The sequence below is a fragment of the Bombus flavifrons genome, chromosome 11, assembly GCF_040668555.2.
Source record: "Bombus flavifrons isolate JBK064 chromosome 11, iyBomFlav1_principal, whole genome shotgun sequence".
Taxonomy (NCBI): domain Eukaryota; kingdom Metazoa; phylum Arthropoda; class Insecta; order Hymenoptera; family Apidae; genus Bombus; species Bombus flavifrons.
The window spans coordinates 4,860,736-4,879,091 of NC_138452.1; the positions used below are offsets into that span (position 1 = coordinate 4,860,736).

At 39.2% G+C, this 18,356-nt stretch overlaps 1 protein-coding gene across 7 annotated transcripts in view; it reads left to right on the forward strand.

Annotated features, from left to right (window-relative positions):
• Nucleotides 1-18,356, forward strand: part of Tet (tet methylcytosine dioxygenase-like) — a 144,160-nt gene that overhangs the window by 104,544 nt on the left and 21,260 nt on the right. For all 7 annotated transcript variants that reach the window (XM_069124069.1, XM_069124072.1, XM_069124068.1 and 4 more), the window contains one exon: nt 4,307-4,546. In XM_069124069.1, the coding sequence (XP_068980170.1) occupies nt 4,307-4,546 (240 nt within the window). The remainder of the gene's footprint in view (nt 1-4,306; nt 4,547-18,356) is intronic.

The window sequence follows — 18,356 nt, forward strand, 5'->3', positions numbered from 1 at the left end:
TAAGAGAAACACAAGAAGTCGAGTAGGACAGAAACCGGGGCGAAATATATCTCAGCGAGTGCGACCAGACGATCGCCGTTCAAGCGAACGCACTCTCTAGCCGTGGGCTTAGCGTGGGCCCGAGACCTTGTCTATTTATAAAGTATACAGTGTATATGCACACACGTGACGGCGTAACGCGTCACGATTCCAGCGATGCCGGCCAGGTAGCGCGGAAAATCGAACCGCAATAAGTGATTGGTAATTTCAAACCGTTCTGCAAGGCTGTTGTCCTGACACAAAACACGTCTCAGATCGTACAGGTGCATGGGTGGTATTTAACATATCTTCGAGCGAAAAGCTACGTGAATAACATTTCTTAGGTACAGAACGACTCTGACGTGGCCTTCTATTTTCTATCTCTATTTTTATTTCTTTTTATCGGTATTTATATATCGCAATTTCACTTTCGTTTTAAGAACATCTTAAGTTCAAGTGTTAACTTGAACATAAGAAAGTTTTATCTATCGATTCATTAGTCAGATCAATAATCTACAACGAATTGATATGGTTTTTAAATTGTACAATTTGCAAATTCCAAAATTTCGAACGTTCGAAGCTTGACAGATCAAACAAGGCAACTTAAATTCAAGTGTTAACTTGAACATAAAAAAGTTTTATCTGTCGATTCATTAGTCAGATCAATAATCTACAACGAATTGATATGGTTTTTAAATTGTAGAATTTGCAAATTCCAAAATTTCGAACGTTCGAAGCTTGACAGATCAAAAATTTAACGATACGATAATTTACTAATATCAAGAAGCCGATGATTCAAAAATTTAACACCTCGATCGCGATGAAATCGGATTTTATCGAAATGTGAAAATTCGGAAACTCGAAACATAATTGTTAACAAATTTAACCGCTTGGCAGTTCCATATTTTTGAATATCAAAGTTTTTTTTAAATTCAACAATTTGAGTATTCAAAAATTCAGATATTTGTACTCGATTAACTTCCTACGAACCCATTTTCTTGCAACTCATGGTCGACTTATAATACTCTTACTTACCTATAATATTATTTGACGTATAATAACAGTTTCCCGGATAATGAGCGAAGGATGGTTCCTCGTCCAAGAGTCAACAGGGTTCCAAGGGCACTTGTTCGATCAGCGCGGAAAGAGTTTCGTAATCCGATCGGCGACGATGTTACAGAATATTACTGATTGTATCGGGCGGTGAATTTATTGGGTACGCCGCACGGTGGAAATTTATGCGACGGAATTCAATTTACATTTATGACGGGGCTGGCCGCGTCGCGGTTGCGGCAACCTGTGCCCGCAACGAATAAACAACCAGCTCTTTATAATCTCGACCATCGTTGCTCGTCAACGTGAAACTCGATGTTCCCGTACTAATAATTCACACCTATCGGTGCTGGTTCGAGCTGGAGAATCGTGACTCTTCGTGAAAGATTTCTTCTGGCGAATAGAGACGCGTCAAAAGGAAATGTCAGCATTATTGTGAGCAACTTTGTGTCGTAATTACGCTGATGGATTCGCGATGACAGTCTGGATGGATTTGCGGCCTATTTAGCTCGGATTTACTCAACTTTCATTGATCAGGTTTCTCTGAACGTGAGATTGATTATTAGGGACTTTTACAGATTCTTGAGAGAAGTAAAAAGGATTTGGAATCTTTTAATTTTCAGACGTTCGAAGTTTCAAACTTTCAAGCCACCGAATCGCTTAATTTAAAAATCTTTAATTTTTTGAATTTTCGAGATTTTGCGTTATTGACATCTTTTATTTTTCTTTTCCTTTTTCTTTATTGTGTTCATAAAAATATGAATTTCCATAATTATTCGTAACGCGCAGGTGAGATAATAATTCTTAAAGGTTTCAATAATTTCGCTATTCAGATTAATTATTCGTAAGTATCCTAAGACAGATTTATCGGTGATTAATGAACTTCATACTATACTTGCTTAAATAGTATGGATGGTACTTGAAGGTGGTCCTTGAAATTGTTAGTTTAGTTTAGGTTAGGCTCGTGCGCGGGATCAATTGATTGTTCAAGGCTAGTCGGGAATGATCATGGTATTTATAAGCTTGGTACGTTTTATGTTTTATGCTTGTAAATGATAGAATGATATAAACGTAGATGCAATTATTGTAATTGCAGTATAAATCACATTAGAAAACAATTTTAATATCTATGGATATACTAGCTACGTTACTTAGTTATTACTGAAGGCAGTTATGAGAAGAATTCTAACGAAATTCCAGAGAATTTCCAAAGAATGATAGTTGAGGATGATGAAGTCATTGACATAAATTTTTCCATCATTTCTTCGTTTTTTTCTTGAAAACGATTATTATATCGAACATATAGTAGTACCTAAGTTATTCGTGCTCGCGTTCTCTGAGTCAGAAAAATCACGAATGACCGAAAACTATATGAGAAAATTATAATAGGATAACTATTTCCCTGGTTTTCTGCTTTTAATTATTAAATTATTACTAAACGAAACTGCTGATGAAAATGTAAATTCCTAGATTTATAGGTATTTTACCTGTCATTTAAAAGTACGTAATGTGTGTACAAAGTTTTATAAACCTAAATAAAGCTGATATGACAGTCAATATCTGTTAAATATCCACGAGAGAGGTAAAAATAGTAAACTGTAAACCAAACAGAAACACATTTTTGAACAATTTTTTAATTGCTTTCTATCCGTGACATTGTTCAGTTATGTCTACGTTTATTTATTATTTTATTTATAAATTAACCCATTAAGACCTAACGACGCGTTATTTCAGTCTGCAATTTTCCTCTCAATGAATGTACATCATAAAGTTCTATATTTTCTAGCATCGTTATTTCCTCCTCAACTTAGACCTTAGAACTTTATGGTGACATTCGATTAATTTCAATCTCAATCTATAACCATTGCTTCTTTGAAAAACGCTCGAAATTTCACCAGCGTTGTTTCATCGATGATCTTTGTAAGTACACCCGCGAAACGTATACAAGAGATGGTGATACCTCGAGGGACGTCGTAATAATTGATTAAGTTTGCGTTTGTGGCGGGGCATTGGGGGCGGTTGGGTGGCCGGTTATAGCTGTCGGGCAGCGGCGCTTGTTGAACTATGGAAACCGTTTCAGCCGGCTCGGCCTACTTAGGCCACCTTTGTATTTTTAGCATTAGGGTCACACCGTACGTCGTACGGTCGGCTACCGTGCCACACACCATCCTGCCTGCCTACCTTCCTTCCTTCCTCGCCATTTCAAAAGCGTAGCCTCCTCTTCTGTTTGTCGTGTGCCCGGCGTGACGTGACGCGTCGCTCGTGCGTGGGTGATTACAACGCGGCCCAATACAAGAAGAAAACACTTTGCTCGAATGAAGAGGAACAGGCAAGAACGCGTGTGTCGTTCAACCTACCTCGACGCCCCTCCCGAGGATGAAAGTTATTGGATAATTGGACGCGAGACGTCGCGCGTATATGTCCCGTAAATTTCAACCTCTTTCAGATTTTCTTGCTGTTCGTGTGAGAGCCTCTTTGCATAAACAACGTTTATGCGTTTCCAAGATATAGTTTATAGATGGTTGTTGCTCGTTGTGTTGCATCGCGTTCCGTCGTGCTTGAAAACGACGTAATCGACTATTGTGAAAATACTACAACTACGCTATGACGAATGTGAAATTTGAACTTTTTGTGCTTTTTAAATTTTATAATCTTTTAAATTTCATAGTTCGCAAACTTTTCAACTTTCAAGCTGTCAAATCCCAAAAAGGTTTCTGAATCTTTCGATTTTCGAACTACTCAAGTCGAAGTGGCTGCTGCAATACGTAGGCAACTCCACTTTCCACTCGCTTCGACGAAACCCAACTAAGAATCAAATATTTCTCTAAGAAAATTGTGCTATTATAAATTCGTGGGCGACGTTAGTTACCTACACACACATGAATTTTTGCACTTTCGTAATTTTGCACCTTAGAGTACGAAACTTGCGCCCCTATCTCTCTTCCGATAAATAAAATTGATATATTAGAACTGTGTCCGTTATTTCTGACGTTTCAATGACCAGATTCTAAAGTTTCTCGACATACAAATCTTCTGAAATTCTACAACTCTTCAATTTTGTAGAACTTGGAATTTTCAAACGAAGATGGATTACACAGAGCTTACAGCCGGAAGCTTTGAATAGAAACGACAGTACAAACCCATACCATAAAAATCTGAAAAATATTTGAATATTCATTTTCGAAAGGTAATATTCATGTACCTGTCTGACGAGAGATTAACTTTTGTATTTCAGAGTTATCGAAAGATCGCGCGACAAGTGAGTACACCAGATAGCGCACCAGCAGGCTTAGGCAGTCCACAGGCTGGAATAGGCGGGCTGCAACAGCATCAGCAACAACCGCAACAACAAACGCAACAAACGCTTCATCAGCCGGATCCCATGCAGCAATCCAAGGACAATCTGAATCCCGCGGCGAACCAACAAACCGGGGCACTTAGGAACGGAAATCCTCCGCCTCCTGTCGTTTCTATGGTAAGTACACACTCGGTCTCCTCTTATACATTACAAGATACTCTGAACGTTATATGTTTCGAATATCTGTTGAAACGTGTGTCTAATGTTCTTCGAATCCTCCTCTGATATCTATGACACGTAATCTCCCGTAAAACGTAGGTAAATCTTATTGCGGGGGAAATTTATTCGTGGGGAAGAATATAAAACTGTAAGAAATTGCTATGTTTTGTGAATAAACTGTACATAATAGGAAGACACGTTTAGAGAAGGGAAATATTAATTTATCTTTATACGAAGAATATCTCGTGCATTGATGAGATACTAGAAATAATCACAATATTCCAATTTTTATAGATGTTTCAAAATCGTATATATTGGAATAACTGAAAAAAGAAAATGACAAAAGAATGAAAATTATGAAAATATAATTTTTGTAGAAAAAGAATATTAATTTAACTATACATGAGGAATATTTCACACGTCGATACCCAGAATTAATTAATCTGTTAAATATTTAAACTACATAAATGATCATCACACGCAAACACACAATTCTTCAAATTTTCAATATTTTATCTTCAATAAAATATACACGATTAACGTATTATCCTAAAATAGAAAAGAAGCGAAGATGTTACGTAATTGGATTGAAAATTTGTAAATATTCTGCTTGGAAAATTTCTTATCCAGAGTATTAGCCGGATTCTAGTTCGCGTGTTAGAGGAATCCGATTGTCTGGCACGATCTCAAATGGAGTTGAAAATCCTCGATGAGATTACAGGCGTCTTGGTCCCCAAGGATAACATCGATCCCTTCCTGCTTAGCCACTCCTCTCCCGTAATCTGGCACAGTATATCGGCATGTAACACGTAGCACTTGAGGGAATAAACAGTGCGGCCCTATCGGTATGGCCCCTTGGTGTATTTCGTGTATACCAATGCTAAACCGAGGCCAAGGACCTTGACCTAGACCATTGCGGTTCATTACTTCAATTTGTCTTCACCCTCCAAGGGAATACGCTTGCTCCTCCCCCGCTGTGTTCCACAGATTGCGTTTCACCAAACCAAAGAAAGAACCAAAGCAAAGCAAAAGTCGTTGCTTTCAAGAACCAAAGCAAATACTCGCGGTCTTTTCTTTCGAACGAACTGAAGCCTACAATTTGTAATTTTTGTTAAGAGCGAAAATAACATCTTGTATTTTTGTTTTAAGGAAGTTTTACAAGATAGTGAAATATAATCAAATAGAAAATTTCATAGTAAAGGTTCGAAGTTTTCTAATAATAAAAAATTATGATTGATTAGAATATACATTTTTCAGATTATCTTACTCTTCAGAAGGGATAACGGGATTGGAAATTTTATTAAAGCAGGAGTTATTAAATTTTCAGAGTTCCCCGTTGATAAAAGATTCGACTAATTGGAACATAAATCTTGCAAATTCTCCATGGAGGGTGATAGAATACAAAATATCGTAGAGTTTGTATTAAAGTTTTTACGGTAAATATTATAAAGTTTAATACAAATTTTCCAAATTATGTCACATTTTCCAGCAATATTTCTAACTAAAATTGAAAATAGGGAAGATTGGAAATCTTTCGTCCAATTCCAAAATTATAGCAAAATTTCCACGGTACACTACCTTTCAAGATAGATTCTACTTACATAAAAAAAAGAAATAAGTTTTCTTAATGGGATATGATAGGTCCACTTATAATGAAATGGTGTATCTCCTAAGTCAGATGTTATTGATGTTAGAGAAATTATAACAACAACAAGAAATTAAAACGGTTAAACTTTCGTCCTCATAGAAATTCTTGCAGAGAATAAAAGATCTTGAAACGTATGTATTAGTCTCGAAACAGTGAAAATCTTATCTTCGTACAAATTCTTACAGAAAATCTGTAATTTCATTTAAGAAAAGCAACAAAGTTCTAAAAAATGAGAAAACCTCCTCGACTCTCGCATCAAGCAGTAACTTGCACCGGTATAAACCAGTCTTTCAATCTCGAGGAGCTTCCTCGACGAGCGTCATCCGGACTGTCACTTTCAACGAGGCTGAGAGGAAGAGGAAAGTCGATCGAGGAGTAGGTTGAAACGTCGGAAGGAATGCGGTTCTCCGCGATCGTTTCGAGCTTGTGCATCCTCTCTCTGGATTCTCTTTGGCCTGGTACTGCGAGGTTACTGGGCAAACCAGTCTGTCCAAGCGCGAATCGACTCTGTTTTCTGCTGACGAACACGTGTGAAGATTATCCGTGTGCAAAAATGCGCGTGTTAAACCCGCGATGTCTGTGCCGTGAACGAGGTACCAGTCGATCCGCGACTCGTCCGGTTTGACTACCATCCAAGGCTGTCCCGTTCAATCCTGAGTTCAATTTTCTCCCTTCTGGCAGAAGAACGCGTTTCCAGAACAAGTAACGAGCAAACGGCGAAAATTTACCGCTCCGTTACTATCAACCATCGTCAGAGACATGCTAGAAATTAATCCTTTACCCATCGTCTTCTATTCTTGTAATTTCGTTATCGAAGGTGTAAGAAGTTGATTACAAAAAAGTTTACTTTTCCATATTTAGTTTTCAGAATTGTTCGCTCTAGGCTTTAATTTATTTTCAAATGATTTCGTTCTTATTTCAAGCCATCAAATCTCCCGGACTTCGCTCGTACCATGAATTTAGACTCGCAATGTATACGCTTTCGTATACTGGTTAATCCTTTCTCTAAAAAAGGCTTCCACGTTCATTCTCTGCAACGTATAACGATCTTCATCCTCCGAGCAACATCTAAAAATCTCCTCAAAAAACCCTTCCCAACGAACATCTTCTTCCTCTCTCGTACCCAATGTTGTCCACGCTGAAAATCTAAAATTCTTTATCCATTCTATCAAGGTGCAAATTCCACTCGTCTTCGTACATATGGACAAAAGGCAGGGATACAAGCACGTGTACACGATCTCTTTGATGATGTTTTTTTCTCCGTAGAATCTCGAAGAGTGAAAAACAGCGACAGCGCACCCGCGGAAGGAATCACGGAAGATAGAGACAGGTATCGGCACTTTGCTCCACGCCGTTGGCACCCTGGGTGCGTCGATGTGCCAGGCTTGTTCCTCTCCGCCCGTCATTCTCCGCCTCCAACCCCGCTGCCACCTCTTGCTCCTCTCTTGATACTGCTCGCTTTTCCTTCCCCTCTCTCTGCTTCTCTCTGCCACTGCCTCTGGGACGTTCCCTTTTCTCTACCCCTCATGGCGTGGTCGCTGTCTCTCTCGCTAGGTCGGTGGTTCCTGTTCCTGCGGGTATTGATTCGCGTTGGCGGGCGGTCACCGCCCCCATAGTCGCTGTCTGCCGGTAGTCTACCCTTGCCCCGGCGTTATGCTGTTATTTCGGCAGCCGATTTCCTCGCAGCTCTTGTCACGAGGCAAAAAACCGCGAAAACGCGATAGCCAGCCAGTGCTCGCGCCGGATCGACACGCTACCTCGGTAAGAGCACCGTTCTTCGCATCGCGATACCTCTTCCTTCGTATCCTGCTTTTTTCTCCCCGATCCTCCAATGGTTCAATCTTTAAATCTTCTGTTGAATAGAATTGCCATTTCTAAAGCGTATTTTCTTGGTGATTTTTAGGTGAAGATTCTTTAGTCTTGAAACGAGAAACGAAAGAATTAGAAAATTAGAATGAAAAGTTATTCAAGTGTCTAAGAAAGGACATTGATTTTAAGACACAGGTGAATCAACTCTAAAAAAAATGAATTTTCTACGAATTTTCTTTTCCTTCTGTTAAGTATATTTTCATGCATTTGTTCGCATATTTTTCTTTTGCTATCTTATCCTTATTTTTTCGTACTTTGCTCACCACCAGTTCCAAAGCGGGATAATGTATAAATCTAAAAGTACACAGAATGCAAAAATATATGAAACATCCAAACTGTAGTATTTGTCATGATATCTACTAGGTGAAACACATTTCTGTCTGGACTGGATTTTTTTAATTACATTCATAGAAATTTCCGTAACTATATGTACTCCAGTAATCGCTATCCATTCAAAATCCCATTCCACCTTTACCATTCGCATCTCCAGTTTCTCCACGAGCTAAGGACTGATAGAATAATTCGTGATCGTCTTAGGAAGCTTGATCGAGGTTGGAATAATTGCGGTAAAACGCCGTGTTGCAGTCGGTGACAGTCGACAAAGCAGCATAGCGATTGAACGAACGTACCAGAGGGCGAGCAGAAAGGGCAGCACGACGCGAATAAAGGGCTCGTGTTCTCGTGGAAACACGTGTTTCGTGCCGCGTTCCGGCGCGCTTGGCACACTCGCGTTATAAACGACGGGCCGCAGCGTTAATCGCGCGTTTCACCCCGTGTTAAACGAGGCTATCTGAGCGCGTAAACGCGGTCAGTCCTGCGATACGGTAATTGGCAATATCGTCGCCGATAAAGGAATCAACGTTACAGCCGGCCACCCGGCCCGACGCACAATTATGCAGTAAACCGAAACCGCGAAACGCGGCACGCTCGTTGTCCGAATGCACGAATTGCGTCCGACCGCGAAGCACGTGCGGTTTTCGCTCTGTCGCGATCCACGCACACGCCGTTGCGTACAATTCAGTTTGCTTTCTGCTTCTGTCACACGATTACGATCATTTTCTGCGAATTATCGTACGAATATATAGAAGAGCGTAGAAAAATGAGTAAGATAGATGTGGCAACTTCTTTTATGTGTACGATCGTGAATTGATTCTAATTGTTTCTAGATCGAGGAATGCTGCTTACTTGCATCGACTGCATTTACAGTTTGCTACATCGGAATGTTTAGAGAGTTTTGCGTTATTCGTGAATAACTTTTAAATTGAGAGTATTGAAAATAGCGTGAAAAAGACGAACAGTTCCAATTGTATTTTCTTGATCGGAATTAAGCATTGAAACGTTTACAGAAGTATCAAAAATTGATTACGAGATTAGTGAGAAATTAGGGATATTTTAAACAACATGTTTGGAGAAAGTGTCGTGGAACAAATGGAATTGTGGATTGAGATTAACATCTAAGGATTATTTTATAGAAGAGTCTTTAAACATTATAAATATGTAAATGTCTCAAGTTTAGTCAGTGTGTCGCGAACTGCGTCTGTTCAAAGTTTTAAGACACGGAGTAAAGATCGCGCGAAGTAACAACAACTGTTGGTGAACACTTGTGTCGCGGAGAATGTTTGAAGAATATATTTGAATCTCTAACGGTTCGAGGAAAAAATAGTTGCGCTACTTATGGAGCAGAAGGTTGCCAGCAAGGTATACAACTCAAAGAATGTGTGCATTTGAATTCTTGATAAGTTCTAGGAAACGTAATGGTGTTACTGAGAATCGGTTCTACGAGCATCTAAAAGGTGATTAGCCTCGTATCGATGGAAATTTTAAACAGAAAGTCGAAAATCCTGGAACCAGAAAGTTAGGATATTAAGAAACCAGAAAATTGGAAAATCGCAGATTGAACATTGAAAAATCCGGAATCCGTGAATTCGATAATTTCAATTATTGGAAAATTCCAAAATTCGGCAATTAAAATTTCCGGAAGAAAAATTTGCTACAGTCGTTTCATTCTTGAAACAAACTAGTTCCTACAATTTTCGATATCTATATTTCAATCTCATGGCTATATCCTTTATCCATACCCAATTCACAAACCATCATGAATTTCTCGACGCACGTCGATCTCAATTTCACCGCCGGACGCAGTGGTCGAACCGCGGACGAAGAATAAGCTCGCTCGCATTCCCTAGAGAAAAAGCACGGAAGGTGTAAGCCCACGGCTTTGTTTCGAGATTTTTTCTCGTTCTCCTTTTCTCTCTACGCGAGATCGTTTGAGGCGCATTGTTTTCGCCGAAAGCGAGCCAGTCGTGAATAAAACCGTCGGCTAAGATGTAGATAGCGCGGGATACCCGTTTCTGCTGTCCCCTTTCCTGTTTGCCAATTCTTTCTCGTAGGCTCGATTTAAACACGCCGGATTGTGCGCGTATAAATCCCGTGTCCCCCTTGCTCCTCAGGGGTGAGACGAAAAAAGGAACGAAGACGAAAATTCCGTCGAAAAGCTATCGACAAAAGCGTCGAAAATTTTATGGACCCGATACAGCATCTGTCGACGAGAGTATCCTCGAAAGGAACGTTTTAACGAATGAGCATATAAATCTTGCGGGTTGAAAAACCCGAAAGAAAAGAACTACGGATGGAGTGCTTGAGAAAGTATCTTCGAACTGATAATTTCAATATCGAGACTTATATTCTTATTCCACTCGATGAAGAATTGTATTATTCGTGCGAGAATTATATTAATCGTTGTAAATTGTTCGTGTGTTCAGCAGTCTACGCCTTGAAATGTTTTAATATGAACGTACATGAGAATCTTAAAATGAGCAGATGTAGAAAAAATATTCTTAAAGTAGATTTAGATGTTCTTCGTTATTATTCATGTTATTCCGATATCGAAATATTGTTCGAATATTCTTTGAGAGAAAATATTTTTAAAAGTTGTACAAACGCGAGTCAATCGACAATTCCTCCACCGCGAACTTTATATTACAGTTAACCTTCTTGTGTAATATAAAACATTTTCATAAATCCATCAGACCATTCAACGTCAACGTAAGATTAGCTCAAAGCAACGAACTAATACACCATCGTGTCTTAGGAATAAATTCAGATCGATTTCGTCGTACGATTGCAAAGCAACGGCGAAATAGAAATTTACAACGAGCCACTCCTCAACCCTTTCCCTTTCTGCTTGTCGCCGTCGGAAAAACGATGGAAGCATCGGAGGCCGCGGTTACCGCTCTCCCGTAATCGTCGCCCAACATATAAACAACGCGATAAAAGCTGTTTTACTGCGCAAACGATTCCGTTTTTATCGGGTTTCATGGCATGTGCCGCTCGCCGATCGCTGGGTTAGAAGCGACAAAAAAAAAAGAAGACAACAAGAGAGAGAAGAAGAAAAGGGAAAAAAGAAGAAAGAAAAAGAAAATCATATTAAAGCGATACGCAAAAAACAGAAAAAAGATCGTTTAGCACCGTTATCTGTCGTACCACCAGGGGAAAGGGCTGCAGAAACGAGCTCCAATGGGGACATCGCGTTGATAAATGAATTTTCGTTGCGATCATCCGCGCGCGCACGCAACGGATCGCTTAATGAAATAAGCGTATCGATGCGGGACTGATTGCTGTGGCTAATTCGTCGATAAATTTGCAGCCCCCTCTTGTTTGAGTCCGATGAACGACTGCCAGGGCTTCGAAGATGAAACGGGGAATGGAAAGGGCCGTAGAACGTTGGCAGAGAGAAAAACGGACAGAGAACGGTGAAATTAATTTCTGGCTCGATTTTCAAAGCGGTTTAAATTCGCCCCTGCCGTCACGCGTTTCGGCCGGCCTACGTGTAATCGAATATCGGTCGATCCTCTCGCCAATGTTCCCCTCGTGATCATTCGCGGATGGAACAGGTGTGTACATGGGGTAATTATTCGTTGCGTGTACTGGGGCGGGACTGCTAGTTGAGGAAGATGAAGAATTTTTTTTAACAGCATGGGGTTGATGGGGTGATGCATGGGGTGGATAGAGCGAGGCGGAAGTATTTTGTCGAGGAAAGAACTGAAAATTCCTTGGATTCTTTTTCGTAAAATTGACGGAGAATTATGGGGTGGAGTAGAAGAAATGATTGACCCTGTTACGGTCCTTAAATGTTTCAGCTTTCAATCTCATTTTAATAACAATCTAGAAAACAACTTTGCATGTTTTCAGAAAATTGTTAGTATACAATTCTAACAAGACAGCACATATGTCAATAGCTTGTAGGTAACTCGATACGAATTCTTGTAAGGTTACGTGTATTATAAGAATAGGGTTGAGGGTTTAATTATGCCAGCCGTAAAATCGGATAAACGTAACGATGTAATAATATGTTTAACCTTTTACGTGACAGACATAGGTCTGATGCGGATCGCTCACGCTATATTCTTGTCCCAAAAAGGATGGGAGTGGCGAATGAGTTAGAAAAAGAACACGTGGTATATCGCAAACATCGTAACGTTGGATTATGTATTGCTTGCTTTAAAATATATCATTATAGTATAAATCAATTCTTAAATATTTTTTACTTTTACCGCTATATAAGTGATTATTACGATATTTCCTTCTCATTATTTCTTTTTTGCTTTTCTCTTCTTCTTTGGAATTAACTACATTTTACAATCTTTGCGAGCAGTTTCTAAATTTGTTTAAATTTCATTATATTGATCACAACGCACAAAGAATTAAAAACAGGAAGTTGTAGTAAAATCGAACTACTCGTAACAAAAATGATCACTTTACCAAACCCATTCCACCATCACTTAGAAACTACTTGCGACTTTTAAGATTAGAAATGTTCTCGTATGAATTTTCTAGAACCTTTTCTACCGTAGGCAATCAGAAATCTAATAAATTATTCGAAAATACCGAAGCCTGGTCGTTGTTACAAAGTATATTTTCATCATTCACTGTAAAGACGTTGTGGAGGAAACAACAAGTAGGAAAATGTAGCCTACGGTTTGAAAGGCTGAAAGGTTTCGTTTGGTTGATTCGTGAAGTGGTTGGTAGCCGGGGAGGAGAGAAGGATGCGTGTAAAACACGATCCTCGACGTTCTGACGTGAATAAAGGAGGCGTTGTTGCTGGTCGCGAGCGCGCACACGCCTCTAAAGTGGAAGCTATAATGGGGGTTTAAATTATGTGGTGTCTTAGAGGTGCGCTGAACGAGCTCGTTGTACACGTGTCGTATTGTTGAAGTGAACAGCTTTATCGCTTCGAGGGCTAGCCTCTCTTGCTGAGATTGCATTAAATTTTACCAAATTCTTCTCTGTAGAATTTCATTAAAAATTATAATAATAATATAATCAAGATTTTGTTATCCTTTCAAGGGAATTATCGTTTTGTTAAATTTACTTTCTTTCTTTCGTTTTATGAAGTAATTAACTAAGTCCTAAGATACGATAACGTAATTATAAAAAATAATTACGAAAAATCCAGTACAATATTTTTCACACCTGATTCCGAAGAATAATTGTAAAAAATGATTTCGATCGTTACACGTGTTTTTCTCTTCCAGACAAAATCCTCCTTTAAACAACCTACCTTAAAGAATAACCCGAAAAATCTTAGAGTGAAGCTCGCCAAAATATTCGAAGCGCATAGACCTGAAAAAGTCAGTTAGAAATTTAAAGAACGAGCAAAACACAAAGTCGTAAAGTTGGAAACAGCGGAACAAACAATGTCCAAACTCGATAATCCGAAAGATCCATTTCACTCAAAAGTCACGTACACGAACGAATAACCTGTTCATCTCGAAAAACGCGGCAATGGCTCGACTACCCTACATCTTCCCGTTGCATCCTCGTTGGGACCGGATACTCCATCACGCGAGAAGCGGCGAAGCGTTCCGTGAATCATCGAGAGAAGCCCAGGAACCAGTCACCGGCGCTCGAGCACGTCGGATGGAAAAACGAAGGAAAGGAAGAAAGGAGCCGGAACGGAAGGGTTCGAGGTCATTGAACAGCTCGCTTGGCGAAGTTCCTCGCTGGCTGGGCTTCAAGTCGGAGAAGGAGCCACGCCGTGAGAAAGAGGAAGACCGACAAGGAGGGAGGAGCGTGGCTCCTGAGGGTTATGTTTGGGTGCTGTCGCGGCACATCCCGTTTTATCACGCCTCGGGTTTACGTTGCCCTAGGTCACGATGTCAAGAGAACGGAAGGATTTTCCCCCTGAGAGCTCAACGCCACGGTCGAGACTCGCTCTCACACAGAACTAGACAGAGAAAGAGAGGCCAGATAGAAGGAGAAAGATAACGATAGGAATGGGAGAGAGTGGTAGAAGAGGAAAGGAGGAAAACACGAAGGAGAAGCCAGGGGAAGGTGGCTCGCTGAGGGATCGCTGACTCGGTTGGCGAGACGCCCGACTCTTCGATGCTATCAACCTCGACCACAAACACCGATTCACGGCCACTTTGGGGGTTCCCCGGAGTTTCTCGGCCCACCAACACCTTTCACGCTCTCCTGGACCACTCCACGCGACCCACTTTTTCAACCATCCACCCCGACGACTATGGATTTCCTGGCATCACGCGGACCTAGGATATTCTACGTGCTTCCCTGGCTTTCTACGATCCTTTCTCCGGTTCGTTTTCACGCGCAGCATTGGGTCGAAGGGAAAGTGATGTCGGTTCTTGATACTGCTGACACAACTAGCTTCAAATGGCTCGTACGTCGTATACGTTTATGATAATACTGTTTTATGAGGACGGTGTTTTGTACGTGTAAGATGTTAGTAAAATGTCAGTCATAACTTCACCCCGAAAAGTATACGTGATATAACGATAGCGTTTCTTGTTTCCTGATAATTTCAAATTTAAGAAAGATCGTTAGGATTTACAAATTACAACGAATTTGTACAATGTATACGTACATGTATACGTGTAATAAGCTATTCAAGAGAATTGAGGAAGTTAGTAAATGGGTGAATAGTCGCGGTATTTAAACAAAAATTACCGTGCTCTTATATTGTTTTAATAATGGGGATGGAATTTTGGAAACTTGGAAGTAATGTACGAGCGATTATAGGTTCGATAGATCAAAAATGGAAGAATTGGTGATTTCGGAACAAGCAGGATGATTTTTTTTTTTTTTTTTTTTTTTAGACGGCTATTAATTATCGTTTCATCGACGGCACTGAATAAACCACGTACAACTTGTTGCTTCGTCGAAAATGGATTTTATCAGGGTTTCAATTAACAACAATTATTTGATTCAGCGTTGAACTATCATCTCTTCATCGCGAGCTTTAAAATCATTTAAAAATGACGAAGAGTAGAGAAATTACAAATATTACTTCTTATAACGATATATTAAAACATCTTAACGATTACATCTTTCATCTTTATAAATCTTTATCTACTATATCTTTGGACGTAACTGATTCTTTCCACTTTTGGATATTTTATATTAAAATATACTCTTTCTCTACCAATAAAACGACCAACAAAAACGTACACACGTATCACGTTCTTTTTCCTGCGATCTTCAAATGGTAAATAGAACGTTTTAATTACGTGGTTGCAATAGATTCGTTTGAAAATCTTGACACGATTCGATCTGACAATCGGTATCACGAGAAACGTGCTCAATTTCCACGGCCGAATATCCCGAGGAAATTTCACTTCCTTGGTCATAGGCAATGGGATTACCGTCGTAACTCAGTTAATTGAACTGTGCCGCGTAACGAGGGTAATAACCCGCAAAATGGTTCGTAGCGGGCGTTCAACGCCAGATAAACACGAAATGCACACGAGGCGACACTGTGGCACGCGATACAACTTTTATTTCAATCGTCCATTTGATTTTCACCCGTGTTCCGGAATTTCCATCGAATTTTTAAGTGTCGACCGCGAGACACAATTATCCGGGACATTTTTCTGGCCGTCTAGATAATTTTACCTCTCACAGCCCTCCGATAATACCGATGGAACTTTCCACGAGAACATCGACAAATGTCGGAAAATTTACGAGGCATTTCAAAATCGTAACAGACTTAAATCTAATGGAAATAGAAATACAGATAATAGACTATAAAATGTTTTTTAATATTTACATTTATAATTTGTAATTATTAGACTGTGAGTCTCTATGATATCTTTATGAGTATCTGTTATTAAACAAGTAGGTAGAATTTAGAGATTTGGATGATTATACAGAATAGAGCGCGCCTTACCGATTTCGATGACCTTGAAATAAATTGTCCAGAACAATATTCTAAATAATTTTTTTCTATATGTGTAACCGCCGCATGATCTTCGTTTTCGATATATTCGTAAAAAGCTTCGATCAAATCTAGTTTCCGTTACAGTTGATTCTGCCATATAGATGATAGTATCTTTATGCAGTACAATCTAAACTTAAATCATCGACGTTAATCTACTGTAATATAAATAAAGAAAGATAAATGAATGGGTTATAGGTTGAGTTAGGGTTAGATGTTAAATTAATATCCGACCGTCGTGCCACGAGATTGTTAGTAACGCAAGCATGACTTAAGTTTCATTTCGTACGATTTTATAAGGGTGTCGTAAATTCGATTGTTACTATTTATTATTTATACATAGTATAACAAGAAACATAAATTAACAACACCTTGTGTATAACTGAAAAAACTAAGACTGTGCGTGGTATCATTATCAGGTTACGTGTAGGGGACATGTATACATGTATCTGCTGAGTCTAATTATTAGTACGTACGTGACGAGTAGATAAATAGGACACAGTGCAACATTTCATGCATCGATAAATTCATTGAAAATTATTTCACGCCAGTATTTCCATTTGCATTAAGCGGACGGATATTACTTTAGCCTAATTCACTTTTCTTCTTTATTTATGCAATATTTAAAAATGGTAATCTCTCTCGTCAATCGAATTAAGTTCAAGTTGGACTATTTAAAAATTCGCCTGACTATTCCAGAATGAAGTGCAATCGTAAGGTAAATTGTACTAAAGTTTCTCTCGGAAACTAAGGCCGAGTAGCGATAACATGTGTAGGAAAAAAGTTGCTCAGAATGTTGATCTTGATAACATATTTCAAGGTCATTGAAATCAGTGAAGTGTACCTATACATTTTTTGCGTATTGAAATTTTCCACAAGCGCATAAAGGTTCGTGGTCCGGTAATTGAAATAAATAAAAATTCTAAATTCGTTAAACTGTATATTATAAATAAATAGTTTAGAATGTAGACTTTAGCGTTTGGGATCTAAAAAATTGGAATATAAGGAGAATTTAGAATTCATGAATATATTAATTGAACTTTTCAATTAAAAAGGATGAAAACACCGATAACTAAAAATTCCTTCCGGATTATTCCCCAAGTTTTCTTTCTCAAATATTCGACAGAAATTTAGATCCTTGAATTCGAAATTGGATAATTTTGTAGGAAATTATTCCCGTAATTACAGTCGAAGGAAGTTACGGTAAAACTTTCTTTTGAAGTGTCTACTTTCGGATTCTCTTAAAATCCTTTAATATCCTTTAAAATATGTACATAAATTCATACCTTTTTTCCATTTTAATTAGCGAAACCCTTTGTACACCTACGCGTACACCCAAATACGATACAATCGCATTAATTAAAATCTCAAAATTCCTGCGAAACAATCAATACCTTCCAACATAATACACCTACCAGTGTATATACGTTTGTCAACATTTCCTTTCTCCTTCTCGGACGTACACCCACGCCTCCAGCTACGCATAAGTATAATATTCTGAAACAGCCTATACATAGCGACAAAGAACGGAAAAGAGAAATTCTCCAGCTGTGCGAGTGGTCACGTTGAATATTTCATTCGCTCGGTGATAACCGGCCAGGAAATGTTGAACAAGAAAAACCGAATGAGTACGACAGATGAAGGACAAAAAAAAGCAGATGAACTAGTAAAAGGAAAAAGAAAAAGAAAGGAGAATAAAAGAATCGTGGACTGGGAAAGAAATTCCCGAACTCCGCGAGGAGACATCTTTTATTTAAACGAGCGTGTTCGGGGCCGGCGGGGCGTACTTTGAAAAAATCGATCGACGAGAAACGAGAGACGCTTGGGTACGCGGGAGAAAGTGAAATAGAATGACAAAGCTCGTCGGTGGTGTACGGACGAGCAAGCTGATCGTTCGTGCTCGTTGCTTTCGTTTTGTACGAAGTTTTATAGTCCGGTTGCGAGTTTGCCAGTTGTTGCCCTCCTCACCGTCCCTCCTTTTTAGCTCTTTCTCCATCTTTTTTCCACAATCTATTTGC